This window comes from Rhinolophus hipposideros, assembly GCF_964194185.1.
Source record: "Rhinolophus hipposideros genome assembly, chromosome: X".
Classification (NCBI taxonomy): domain Eukaryota; kingdom Metazoa; phylum Chordata; class Mammalia; order Chiroptera; family Rhinolophidae; genus Rhinolophus; species Rhinolophus hipposideros.
The window spans coordinates 23,377,856-23,392,415 of NC_138046.1; the positions used below are offsets into that span (position 1 = coordinate 23,377,856).

A 14,560-nucleotide genomic window follows, 5' to 3' on the forward strand; every position below is an offset into this window, starting at 1 on the left:
GGCATCAGAGGGTCAGAGAGGTTAGATCTTTTGTCCAGTCAAGGTCATACAGCTCGTTAATAAGAGATCCCATGCTTTCCCACTGTGTCATGCCACTTTAGCAGGTTTATTTCCATCCCTACGTTAAGTGCTCATTCATGAACCCTAGAAGTAGCAGTTGCTTGATCCTTAGAGCATAAATACTTAAACCTCAAAACTGAAAATTGAAACAGAAATAAACCCTGATCACAGACACTGTATTTCAAATGCTTATAAACTACCGTGTTTCCCCGAAAATAAGACCTAACTGTAAAATAAGCCCTAGCTTGATTTTTCACGATGACACCCCCTGAACATAAGCCCTAATGCGTGTTTTGGAGCAAAAATTAATATAAGACTAGGTCTTGGATTAACGTCATCAAAATGGCAGTGTGAGGTGAGCCTCTGTAAATCTCCCCTGGAATTTACAACTAATCGAACAACAATAACTCCGCAAAGGACTCCCTGCACAGCAGACAGGCAAGACAAAGAGGCCCACCACTGAATTCACCTACAGATGGGCGAATTGTGCGAGCGGGGGAGCAGGGAAGGGAGAAGTGCGGAGACGGAGCCTCGCGGGCACCGGACGAAGACCTAGCTCGGTTTTTCGAGCTCGCTGCATCCCAGAACGACCGCAGATGCAGGAGAGGGAAGAACTCAGACTGCTAGGGCTCCGCTTATGGCTCACAGGGGTGAGGGGGCAGCATATAACACAGCTAAACCCAATGCTCACGGCAGAGACCTCAGAGAAAAGACTGAGGGAAGAAGGCTGAAAACAGTGGTTTCAGCCCTCACTGCCGAGCAGAGAACTGAAGCCTTAGGTACTGAGATAGCCGCCCCTCCCTACCCTCCCAGAGCTCGCCCCGCCGCCACCTGCCCAGTGCTAGAAGCTGAACCGTAGTAGTGTCAGATCTAAAGAACAGAATATTTGCAGCTCTGAGAACTATGGACCGCAGGCACAAATTCGTACCCCAACTAGTTCCGGCAAAGGGGAGGGAGCTGTTTTAATGGAACAGCTTTAATGGAAGCAGGACCGACTATGGTGGTGGTCGCTGCCATTGCTCTGGGCCACCTCTCACAACTCACCCCGCCCCTGGCCCCACCTATCTGGGTGCATCCCCGCAGGAGTAAACAGAACTGCTGAAACATACGGGCTCTGAATCTGGTGCAGGAAGAGCTTTGGAACTTCAAAAGCTCTCCACCTACCCACACGGACACTGCGACCTGTGACCCAGGCGAACTATTAACAGAGGAGAAGCCTGTCTCCCAAGGAATCCCCCCATTGTGTTGAGAAGCTGGAATAGTGCAGAGAAAACGTACCATTACTGTGTGACAGAGAAAAAAAGGCTGCAGTCAGAGAGAAAATAAAACATTCTACCAACAAATACTGGAAAAGAAAAGAAAGACCTCTTCCTATTTACCTGTTGTAGAATCCACTCCTGTAGATGTTTAGGAAGAGAAATAATGAATCAGTAATTGCCATGAATAACTAAGACAACAAGACAGCTCAGAAAGAAAGTGAAGTCTCCAGAAAAGGAATTCAAACATATGGAAATATGTGAGTTAAATGACAGAGAGTTCAAGATTGCAGTTCTGAAAAAAACTCAAAGAGACGCAAGAAAACACAGAAAGTAAATTTAATGAACTTAGAAACGCAACCAAAGAACAACATGAGCATTTTACAAAAGAGATTGAAATTTTAAAAAAGAACTCAATGGAATTTCTGGAGATTAAGAACTCAATAGAAGAAATGAAGAAGGAAATAGCCAGCTTAGGTAATAGAGTTGACCAGATGGAGGAAAGAATCAGTGACATCAAAGACAGAAACCTGGAAATGACACAGATGGAAGAAGAGAGAGACTTGAAACTTAAAAGAAATGAAAGAACTCTACAAGAACTTTCTGACTCCATCAGAAAGAGCAATATAAGAGTAATGGGCATACCAGAAGGAGAAGAAAGAGAGAAGGGAACAGAGAATATACTCAAAGAAATTGTTAATGAGAACTTCCCAAATTTGTGGACAGAACTGGATCCTTGAATCCAAGAAGCAAATAGAACACCTAATTACCTCAATCCCAACAGGCCTTCTCCAAGGCATATTGCATTGGTGCTGTCTAAAATCAACAACAAACAAAGAATCCTCAAGGCAGCCAGGGAAAAGAAGACGGTAACCTACAAAGGAAAGCCCATTAGATTATCATCAGATTTTTCAGCAGAAACTCTACAAACCAGGAGGGAGTGGAACCAAATATTCAAACTATTGAAAGAGAGAAATTATGAGCCAAGAATAATATATCCAGCAAAGCCATCCTTTAGATATGAAGGAGGAATAAAGACACTTTCAGTCATACAGAAGCTGAGGGAATTTTCTAATACACGACCTGCACTACAAGAACTACTAAAGGAGATTATTCGACCACCATCAACAGGGACAATTTGTGGTTACCAAAACATGAAAAGGGGGAGAGTAAAGGCCTGAACTGGAATATGGGATTGGAGAAAGTAAGCGTGCTGAAGAAAATGGAATACTCTAAATATCAAACTTTCTTTTACATAAACTTAAGGGTAACCACTCAAAAAAATCCAGAACTGAAATATATACTGTAATAAAAGAAGAAACAGAGGGAAATATCATAGAATACCACCACACAGAAATAATAGACAACGACAAAAAGGCAAAGAAACAACGGAGACACAGGCTTACCAGAAAACTAAAGATAGAATGACAGGAAATCCTCACATTTCAATAATCACCCTAAATGTACATGAACTGACCTCACCAATAAAAAGGCACAGAGTAGCAGATTGGATCAAAAAACTAAACCCAACCATATGCTGTCTCCAAGAGACACATCTCAGCTACAAGGACAAGCATAGACTCAAAGTGAAAGGGTGGAAATTGACACTCCAAGCAAATGATATCCAGAGAATATCAGGTGTAGCCACAATGATATCAAATGAAAAAGACTTCAGGGTGAAAAAGATAACAAGAGACAAAGATGGACATTTCGTAATGGTAAAGGGGACTATACAACACGAAGATATAATAGTCATCAATATTTATGCCCCCAATCAGGGAGCACCGAAATATACCAAGCAACTACTAACAGAACTAAAGGGAAAAATTGACCAAAACACAGTTATACTAGGGGACTTAAATACATCATTGACAGCTTTGGATAGATCATCCAAACAGAAAATAAATAACGAAATAGCAGCCCTAAATGACACATTAGATATAATGGACATAATTGACGTATATGGAGCACTTCATCCTAAAACATTCGACTATACATTTTTTTCTAGTGTACATGGAACATTCTCAAGGATAGACCATATATTGGGACACAAAATCAGCCTCAGCAAATTGAAGAAGATTGAAATCATACCAAGCATATTCTCTGATCACAAGGCTTTGAAATTGGATATCAACTGTGAAAAGAAAGCAGGAAAAAACACAAATACATGGAGAGTAAACAACATACTTTTAAAGAACGACTGGGTGAAAGAAGAAATTAGAGGAGAGATCAAAAGATACATAGAAACAAGTGACAATGCAAATACATCCTACCGAAATTTTTAGGATGCAGCGAAAGCAGTTTTAGGAGGGAAATTTATATCAATACAGGCCTATCTCAAGAAACAAGAAAAATCCCAAATAATTAACCTCGTGTTACACCTTAAAGAACTAGAAAAAGAACAAGTGAAACCCAAGGTCAGCAGAAGAAAGGAAATAACAAAAATCAGAGCAGAACTAAATGAAATAGAGAACAAAAAGACAATACAAAAAATTAATGTGACAAAGAGCTGGTTTTTTGAAAAGATTAACGAAATCGACACACCCTTGGCTGGACTCTGTAAGATAAAAAGAGAGAAGACACTACTTAACAAAATCAGAAATGAAAAAGGGGAAGTTATCATGGACGCCACAGAAATACAAAGGATTATACAAGAATACTATGAAGGACTATATGCCACCAAATTCAATAACCTGGAAGAAATGGACAAATTCTTAGAAACATATAGCCTTCCAAGGCTGAACCATGAAGAACTGGAAAATCTAAACAGACCGATCACCAGTAACAAAATTGAATCAGTCATTCATAAACTTCCCAAATGCAAAAGTCCGGGACCAGATGGCCTCACTGGTGAATTCTACCAAACATGCAAAGAGGATCTAATACCAATCCTGCTCAAACTCTTCCCAAAAATTGAAGAAGAGACAGTACTCCCTAACTCATTTTATGAGGCCAACATTACCCTGATACCAAAACCTGGTAAGGACAACACAGGAAAAGAAAACTACAGACCAATATCTCTGATGAATACAGATGCAAAAATCCTAAACAAAATTCTAGTAAATCGAAGACAACAATGCATTAAAAAGATTATTCATCACTGTGGAAAACAGTATGGAGGTATCTCAGGAATCTGAAATGGAACTACCCTATGATCCAGTAATTCCACTCCTAGGCATCTACCCAGAGAAATCCAAAACTCCAGTTCAAAAATCAGTATTCACTCCTATGTTTATTGCAGCACTTTACACAATAGCCAAGATATGGAAACAACCGAAATGCCCATCGGTAGATGACTGGATTAAGAACCTGTGGTACATTTATACAATGGAGTATTATGCAGCCATAAAGAAGAAAGAAATCTTATTATTTGCAACAACATGGATGGATCTAGAGAACATTATGTTAAGTGAAATAAGTCAGAAAGAGAAAGACAAGTACCATATGATCATACTTATATGCGGAATCTAAAGAAAAGAATATGTGAATGAACTAATCAGAAACAGTTTTGGGGACACAAAGAATAAACCGAGAGTTGTTAGATGGGCGGGGGGGGGGGGGATAAGGCGAAAGGTGAAAGGATTAGGAAGCAGTTGGTAACCACAAGATGGCCTCAGGGTTTTTTAAAAATTAATTTGGGGAACTTATTCAATAAGGTTGTAAAGATTTTGTTGGGTATCCGATGGACATGCGTCCTATTTGGGAGACCACCTCAGAGATACTGTGGATGCCTGATCATGGCATTGTACACCAGAAGCTAAACATTAATGAATGCCAACTATAATTTTATATATGTAATGTGATGGCTCGGTGTGAGGTCGGAGGGATAGTGGATGGGGGCAGGAGGGTTCACAGTGTGAGGGATATAAATGATGAACGTCTACGTATTACCTTGTCTTGTACACCTGAAACTAATAAAAAAAAAAGATTATTCATCACGACCAAGTGGGGTTCATCCCCGGGGCAGAAAGATGGCTTAACATCCGCAAATCCATCAGTGTGATACATCACATAAACAAAATAAACGACAAAAATCATGATTATTTCAATTGATGCAGAAAAAGCATTTGACAAGATACAACATCCATTTATGATTAAGACAGTTAATAAAATAGGTATAGAAGGAAAATACCTTAACATAATAAAGGCCATATACGACAAGCCCTCAGCTAATCTCATAATTAATGGTGAAAAACTGAAGCCCTTTTCTCTATGTTCAGGAACAGGATAGGGCTGTGCCCTATCATCTCTACTTTTTAACATAGTGTTGGAAGTCCTTGCCAGAGCAATCAGGGAAGAGAAAGAAATAAAAGGCATCCAAATTGGGAATGAAGAAGTTAAATTGTCACTCTTTGCAGATGACATGATGCTATATATAGAAAACCCTAAAGACTCCACCAAAAAGCTATTAGAAACAATCAACAAATACAGTAAAGTTACTGGCTACAAAATCAGCGTACAAAAGTCCATCGCATTCCTATATACAAACAATGAAATCTCAGAAAAAGAAATGAACAATTCAAAAGAAAAACAAAACAAAAAAGCAATTCATTTTGAAATTGCAGCAAAAAGAATAAAATACATAGGAATAAACAACCAAGGATGTGAAGGACCTATATGCTGAAAACTATAAAACATTTTTAAAAGAAATTGAAGAAGACACAAAAAATGGAAAGACATTCCATACTCATGGATTGGAAGAATCAACATAGTTATAATGGCCATATTACCCAAAGTAATGTACAGATTTAATGCAATCCCCATGAATATCCCAATGGCATTTTTTCAAAAAATAGAACAAAAAATCATCAGATTTGTTCAGAAACACAAAAGATCCCGAATAGCCAAAGCAATGTTAAGAATAAAGAACAATACTGGAGGTATCACCCTCCCTGACTTTAGCTTGTACTACAGGGCTACAGTAATCAAAACAGCATGGTATTGGCAGAAAAACAAACACATAGACCAATGGAGTAGAATTGAGAACCCAGAAATAAAACGATAAATATGGACAGATAATTTAGCTTCTTTGACAAAGAAGCTAAAAACATACAATGGAGGAAAGACAGCCTCTTCAACAAATGGTGCTGGGAGAATTGGATAGCCACGTGCAACAGAATGAAACTGGACTACTATCTGTCACCATATACCACAATTAATTAAAAATGGATCAAAGACTTAAGCATAAGACCTGACAAAATAAACTGCATAGAAGAAAACATAGGTACTAAACTTATGGACCTTGGGTTCAAAGAGCATTTTATGAATTTGACTCCAAAGGCAATGGAAGTGAAAGCTAAAATAAACGAATGGGACTATATGAAACTTAAAAGCCTGTGCACAGCAAAAGAAACCATTTACAAAATAAAGAGGTAACTAACTGAATGGGGGAAGATTTTTGCAAACAGTGTCTCCGATAAGGGGTTAATATCCAAAATATATAAGGAACTCATGAAACTCAACAACAGAAAAACAAAAAACCCAATTGAAAAATGGGCAGAGATCTTGAAAGGACATTTCTCTAAAGAGGATATAGAAATGGCAAAAAGACGTGTAAAAATGCTCAACATCACTAATCATCAGAGAAGTGCAAATAAAAACCACAATGAGATATCTCACCCCAATCAGAATGGCTATCATCAACAAGACAAATAGTAACAAGTGTTGGAGAGGCTGTGGAGAAAAAGGAACCCTCATACACTTTTGGTGGGAATGCAGACTGGTGCCGCCGTTATGGAAGGCAGTGTGGAGGTTCCTCAAAAAAGTACGAATAGAAATACCATATGACCCAGCAATCTTTCTCCTGGGTATCTACCCAAAAAATCTGAAAACATTTATACATAAAGACACGTGTGCTCCAATGTTCATTGCAGCTTTGTTTACGATGGCCAAGAGATGGAAACAACTAAAATGTCCTTCGATAGATGAATGGATAAAGAAGTTGTGGTATATATACATAACGGAATACTATTCGGGGGTAAGAAAAGATGATATAGGAACATTTGTGACAACATGGATGGATCTTGAGAGTATAATGCTAATTTAAATAAGTCCGACAGAAAAAGCAGAGAACCCTATGATTTCATTGATATGTGGTATAGAAACCAAAAACAACAAAAGAACAAGACAAACAAATGAGAAACAAAAACTCATAGACACGAACAATAGGTTTGTGATTACCAGAGTGTAAGAGGGGGTGGGGGGTGGGAGATGAGGGTAAGGGGAATCAAATATATGGTGATGGAAAGAGAACTGACTCTGGGTGGTGAACACACAATGGGATTTATAGATGATGTATTACAGAATTGTATGCTTGAAATCTATGTAATATTACTAATAATTGTCACCCCAATAAATTTTTAAAAAATTAATATAAGACTTGGTGTTAATTTTTTTTTTAGCCTTTGTGAGTGTCCAGTATTTCTTTTCTTTTTTTTTTTTTTTAGACTGTTGGTGTTAATTTTAGGGAAACACGGTATCTCCTTTCTGACTCTCTTTTTAGACACCAGTGATATTACTTAAAACAGACTCCCTGAACAGCATTTTTTATGAATACAAGCCGTTGCTGCTAGGGAGATCTAATTTCCAATTAACTCATGTAGACCTCTGGTTTACACTGCTCCTGGCTGAGTTCTCTCTTAGCCACCAAGTGTCTTATAATTGGCTTCAGGCATAATGATTATGAAGGGATGATTGCTACGGTAGGTGTCTCAGGCCTACACAATTCTTGTTCAGTTAAGATCTGACTCTGATCTGGAATTCTGAATGACGGGGGAAAGTGGATGTGAGCATTAATGTAACGATTAATGAAGTTGCTATTGATGGCCGTGGACTGCAACATGAATGTCTCATTTGTGTTCTATTGCTCATTGTCGAAGGAAATATGATAGGAAGAAATGGGAGAGTGCGATGTGGAAGCATTGTACAAGAACATAGGAGAGGTGCTTGTTTGATAAGAAGAATAGATGCAAAAGGGTTTTTTTTTTCTTTTTTCCTTACAGCTAATTACTATGCTTTGGTTGATATTGTACCTAACTGGTATGGATTTTAGAACTTAAATTATGTCTTTCATCCTTAAAAGTTCTCTTGGAGGCAAAAAGCACAGGTGGAATAGTCCCATTTAACAGGTCCAGTAAGAATAAGTCTGAGGAGAAATGAGTGAGTCCTTTGGATCTTTTGACTTTTGTTCTGTTGACTTCCATGGGTGGTATAGATGAATATTTAAAACTTGCTATACGGAATGGTCATGAAGGATTAAGGATTTTAGGTGTTTCAAAAATTTCTAGTGCACTCATAAAACTGTGTGTGGAGAAGAACGGTATGGTAAAAGGGAATTAGATGGAGGAAGTTTGTCTTTCTAGAAATTTTCATTACAGTCTGATTGGGGAGGAAGGTTAAGGTGCATGGTAAAACTGTGCTTTGAGCCATTAATAGCCTCTCAGTACATACTTAACAAATTGTACACCCATTTGGAGAGATTAAATTATCAGATTTTAAATTGTTGTATCAGTTTTACAGAATTTCTATGTATAGTCCACCCAAACGATCTTTATATTTGCAATTTCTATGGCCCCATTAAAGAGTTTGAAAATGTGAAGGAGGGGAAACCAATTTTCTGAGTGATTAAATTAATTAGAATTTAGTATGTGTGTAGCACTAGGCTAACCTCTTGAAGTATAAATACCTCCCCCGTCCCCCATACCCTTCCTAGACAGAATTTGTGTCATGGGAAACAAAAGGTTCCTCTTTATTAGATTATTTCTCTTGTACCTCATAGGTTCTTGACCTGAATGAGAGCCTCTAAGAAAACTATTTTTTCCATAAAGTGTTCAGTGTCTTAATGTTTCTTTCACCGGGGGCCTTTGAAGCCTAAAGGTTGAACTCTGACTTTTCATAGATGTTTTAAATTAAAACTAAGCTTGACATGCCACTCTGCTCCCACCCTTAAAACCAGTGCTACTGTCGGTGCCATTCATGAGACATGCAAGAGAGTATTCAGCATTACTTATTAAATGAGTCACGGAAATACAAGTGAAATAATTCTCAATATCTACACTAAATGATGTGTGCCAATTTTATGAGCAGTATAATAAAAATCTAGTACAGGTACTCCTCAACTTATGATGGGGTAACTTATGTCCGGATAAACCAATTGTAAGTGAAAAGTCTTGTAAGCTTATAATGCATTTAATACACCTAACGTATTGAACATCGTGGCTTAGCCTAGCCTATCTTAAATGTGCTCAGAACACTTACATTAGCCTACAGTTGGGCAAAATCATTTTGTTGCCATTGCTCAGCATCACAAGAGAGTATTGTACTATATATCACGAGCATGGGAAAAGACCACAATTCACAATTTGAGGTATAGTTTCTCCTGAATGCATGTTGCTTTCGCACCACTGCAGTCAGTCAGTCGTAAGTCAGGGACAAGCTGTATAGGGAAGGACCTATGGTTACCCTTGGAATCTGCTCTTTGGATTGTGAAGTATTAATAGCACTGGATTGAAACAAAGCTTGCCAGTTGATCTCAATGACCACAATTTATTTTTCCAATATGCAAGAGCTATCTATGTGTACAATACCCTGGACATGTAATAGTAACCCAGTGTGCTTTCTTTTATGGCTCCGATGAGTCAGCACCACTTAGCAAAGGTGGTAGTGATTCAAGCAAGGTTTGGCAAGTGGAGCAGATGGCTTTCCAGATCTCTTCTCACCCTGAGACTCCCCAACTTTGAATTCTAAAGATGGGCCGCCTGCATCTTGACACTTAGTTGAGAGATACTTCCACACAAGAAAATGGGTCCCCAAAACATCATAAAGAAATCACACCTGAGAATGCAATAAAAAAATTAAAGAAACCCAATTCATTGGAAAGACATTGCCCCCTAACTAAAGCATATGTGCTTATCTGAAGGCTTCACATTCAACACAGTCCCTGAGCTGGTGTTCATTGCTGGTGAGAGTTAAAATGAGAGAAGTTTCAGTGGCTAGTTTCAGATTTTAGGGTACAGCAGAGTCACAGGTGGCTCGGCCCAACCCCAGGGTTTCTGATTCCCCAGTAGGTTTAGGCAGAGACCCAAGAACTTGAATTTCTAACAAGTGCCCCAGTGATGTTGATGCGTGTCTGTCGTGGGACCACACTTGATAACCACTTGGGATTTTGGAGAGAATCAGAGACCTTCCCGGGTACCGGATTTGAGTAATGATTTTTGTATGGTTCCCCTAGCTTCTCGTAACTCTCTGGCCTTTTTCCAGGGAGAGAACATTGGTAAAAATGTCAGGCTGTGCATTTGTAATGGGGCTGAGGGAGTTGACTTGCCCATTTTTGTGTGTGTTTCTTTTTCACTCCTCAGAGGGAATCCATTTCCCTTTCTCTAAAGAAAGCCCAGGAAATAAAAGGCAAGTGGTAGTAGAAAGAAAAACTACACAAAAATAAAAGTAGAGGACCCCCCCCACCACAAACACCCACAAACAAAACACACATAGTTTGAAAAGCTGGAACCCAAAGGACTATGACTTGAGCCCCACATGGTGATGAGATAGGACACGGCCTTGGAATCTCTTGGAAGTGAGGAAAGTCACACACATTCCCTCCGAAAGGCTTCAGTATTTTCAGTCCAGGTTTTGAAAAAATGTTTGGAATTAGTTTTCAGCCTCCAGCTTGCCCACCCAACATAAAAAGAGAATGTTTTTGTAGCACTACTGCATTTTGATAAGCTCGCTAATGTTCTTTGTAAAGGAGACGTCATATTTTCTTTTCTGCTCCATGTTCAGTTGGAGGCAGTTTCTTATTTGATGTGGTCCTTATATTTTGCTTTGATATTTATTACGTTTCCTACTTAAAATACATCATATTATGAAGTGTTTATTTTTATACCAGGCATAGATTTTTAAAGAATGATTAATGTTACACATACACCGTTAACTCCTGTCTTCATTGAACTTCCTGAGGAAAGCATCAGGAAAAACTAATTTGCCATTTGTATTTAAGAGATTAAAATCTTCAACACTTAAGCTGTGGGTATGTGGTAGCCAAAAAGTAAACCTGAAATAACCTGGTATTCTTTCATGTTTATGTTTTTTCAGTTATTTTTCTGTGTTGTCTTATAAATATACCAAATATGTGGTTGAGTCTGTTATACTCTCTCTTTCTCTCTCTGTCTCTCTCTCTCTCTCTCCCTTCATCCCTCCCCGTCTCTCTCCCTCTCCACACAGAAAAAAAGTCTCATGATGTTACTGTATGAATCCTTTACGAACTCTAGGTCATCTTGGACAGTCCAATGTGTACCAATGTCACAGAGGACACCTGGGAACTTATTTTCAGAAAACTTAATATGCTTGCTTCTTGGGGTGTTTCATTATGTTTATTGGCCTCAAGTATTTTCCAGGCAGTTTTCTTGTATGTCATGTAGATGTAGGGAGGAGAACAGAAAAAAAAATGGTGTCCAAGTAAAACTACCTTTTGAAAACATCTGTCTTGGTGTCAGGTTACAATTAAGAGGCATTATTAACATTGGTTTAGAGTCCTTTCAGCATAAAGTTCGGGGAAAACTCATTTTTTAGACTTCATGTACCCATTTTTATTCAGTTTTTTATTTACCTTGTGACTCAATGAGAAGAGTTAGTATGTGCATGTGTTTTCTATGGACTCCTGATAAGTCGTTGGTTTAAAATTTTATTTCTCCACCTTTGACATAGACACACGTGATTTACTTTGTGACATAGATTTCTTTTCATTGACAAATGATCAGAGATGCCAAATTCCCCAGAAGAAATCCACTCTATATAGAAGCATGTTTTCTGATTTAATTTCGTGATTTTTTTTTCCCGTTTTCAAATTTGCCTGAAAAGCACTCGGTTATTTAATTACTGAAAACCCTTTCGTCTTCTTTTTTTGTTTTTGTTTTCTTTTTAGAATTCTTCAAAGAACTACTTGAAAATGCAGAGAAATCCCTGAATGACATGTTTGTGAAGACATATGGCCGCTTATACATGCAAAATTCTGAGCTATTTAAAGATCTCTTCGAAGAGTTGAAGCGCTACTATGTGGTGGGAAATGTGAACCTGGAGGAAATGCTAAATGATTTCTGGGCTCGCCTTCTGGAGCGCATGTTCCGCCTGGTGAATTCCCAGTACCACTTCACAGATGAGTATCTGGAGTGTGTGAGCAAGTACACCGAGCAGCTGAAGCCCTTTGGAGACGTCCCTCGGAAACTGAAGCTACAGGTTACTCGTGCATTTGTGGCAGCCCGCACTTTTGCTCAAGGCTTAGCGGTTGCAAGAGACGTAGTAAGCAAAGTCTCCGTGGTAAGCACTGTTTGCATTTTGTATCTTTGTTTTGTTTCATTTTAAAAGAACGTTTGGAAGAGTTAGAGAAATAAATCAGTAGAATTCCTTTGGCTCAGTAGCAATCTTCTCTCTTCAATTCTTTGTTTTCCCTCTTCTATACTTTATTTTTATCCATGTACATTCTATAGTTATAAACAATACTATGATGAACATCTTCATATGTCATTAGCAATCTTTTCAGTGGAGTTTTTGGGTAGCTATTCTTACAAGCAGGATGCCTGCTCACTTTGGAACCTTAATTTAAAATGGGTTTAATACCTCCATACTCTGCTTCAGCTCCTGTTCCACTTCCCCTCCAGAGGAAGAAACATACACACAGGCTCCACATTAGGTTGTTTTGAGTGACTGTGTTTGAGTCTATTAGTTATAGTCTAGAAAAGCATTTAACATCCATTACTGTATGTTTCCTTGTTATAAGGTGTACCCAGAGCTCTTAAGAAGATGGAGCTTTCTATAATAATTAATGTGGACCACCTGCTCTTGACTTACGGCTTTGTTTATATAATTGCCAGTAGAGAAAATGAAATTGCAATTTGTGGGCAAGAGTAGATGAAATGAGCCTCATTTTCCTCATTTGTAAATTAAAGGAATCAGACTAGACTGATATTTTTCAGACTGTGTTCTTTGGAGCCAACGCAGGAGGTCTTTCAGGGGCCTCTCCTCTCCTTGAGGAGCGGTTAAGGGAGCCGTGCGTCTTCTATGTTGTGGGTAAGACTGTGTATCTGTGACTTGACTTCCTGGCTCCACCAGAGAAGCTTTGCTTTCCTCAGTTTTATGCAATAGGGTTTTGAGAGATTTCAAGGGGGGAAAGTTCTCTGGCTCTCTTACTGTCCCTCCTCACACTCCACCCCCTCTCCCAAAGATGAAATTTGAAAACTTCTTGAAGGACTTTCCACGTCTACCTTTCTTTCCCTGGCTCAATATCAGTGAATAAATAGAATGTACTGGGGCAAAGTTATCATTACAAGTCCTATTACCTTTAGGCCCTCAAAGGGAAAGCCAAATTAGTCCATTTCTGAAAAGTCTGGAAATGCAACTACATCAGCTTCTAGTTAGGTCATTTGGTTATTTTGAGGACTAGAAGAGTGGTCAAAATAAAAGCTGGACAGCAATACAAACATTAAAATATTAATCTGATTGACTGCAACAGATTTCTTTTAGAGTTAAGGTGACCATATATATAATGTATTGTCCAAACCGGAACGCTTATTGTCTAAATCAGGAGGTGCTTATTAACAATCATAACCAGACAACATGTGCCACTAAGTTTTAATAAGCAACCAGTACTCTCCTGGGCAGAGCATGATGCGTGATCACCCTAGTTAGAGGGGAAACTTAGATTTATCAGAGTGAAGGTAGAGATTGTAAAGAATTGTGTGTTATAAAAAAAATAAGTGCTTATGGGATATTTCATGTTAGAATTGGGTGATAATAAGGATTTGTTGATTGCTTGCATTCATTATTATAGTTTTGTTTGTTCTCTCATCTCTGGGCCAGAAACTGTCAGAAAACAACTTTTTTCCAGCATGTTTTTGTTCGCTCTTTTTCCTCCTGATATTTTCATTGTAAATTGCAAAGCACTGTTGGGCATATGAGGGAGGGTGGGTGGGAACAAGTGGGGAGATGATGATTATAATTGAAGGAATAATCTGGTTCCTGAACTTCTGCCAACCTCAGCAAAAGCATTATTAATCTTGGACATGCTGATGTCAGGGTTCCTAAACAATTCACAGTTAATCTAGATGAAGGTAATTTACAGTGTACTCCACCGAACACATTTGCCCTCCTTCAACAATTCCTTGCGTTCGTCCTAAGCTGAATAGGCAGAAAGGCGTTGCTGTGTGGTTTGCTTGTCTGTGTGTGCGTGTATGTGTATGCACACAAGTGCGTAG

The 14,560-nt window shown here is 38.6% G+C and overlaps 1 protein-coding gene across 1 annotated transcript in view; it reads left to right on the forward strand.

Moving 5' to 3' along the window:
* Positions 1-14,560, forward strand: part of GPC4 (glypican 4) — a 123,769-nt gene that overhangs the window by 88,751 nt on the left and 20,458 nt on the right. Inside the window, exon 3 of the mRNA XM_081043267.1 lies at positions 12,235-12,626. Within this exon, the coding sequence (XP_080899393.1) occupies positions 12,235-12,626 (392 nt within the window). The remainder of the gene's footprint in view (positions 1-12,234; positions 12,627-14,560) is intronic.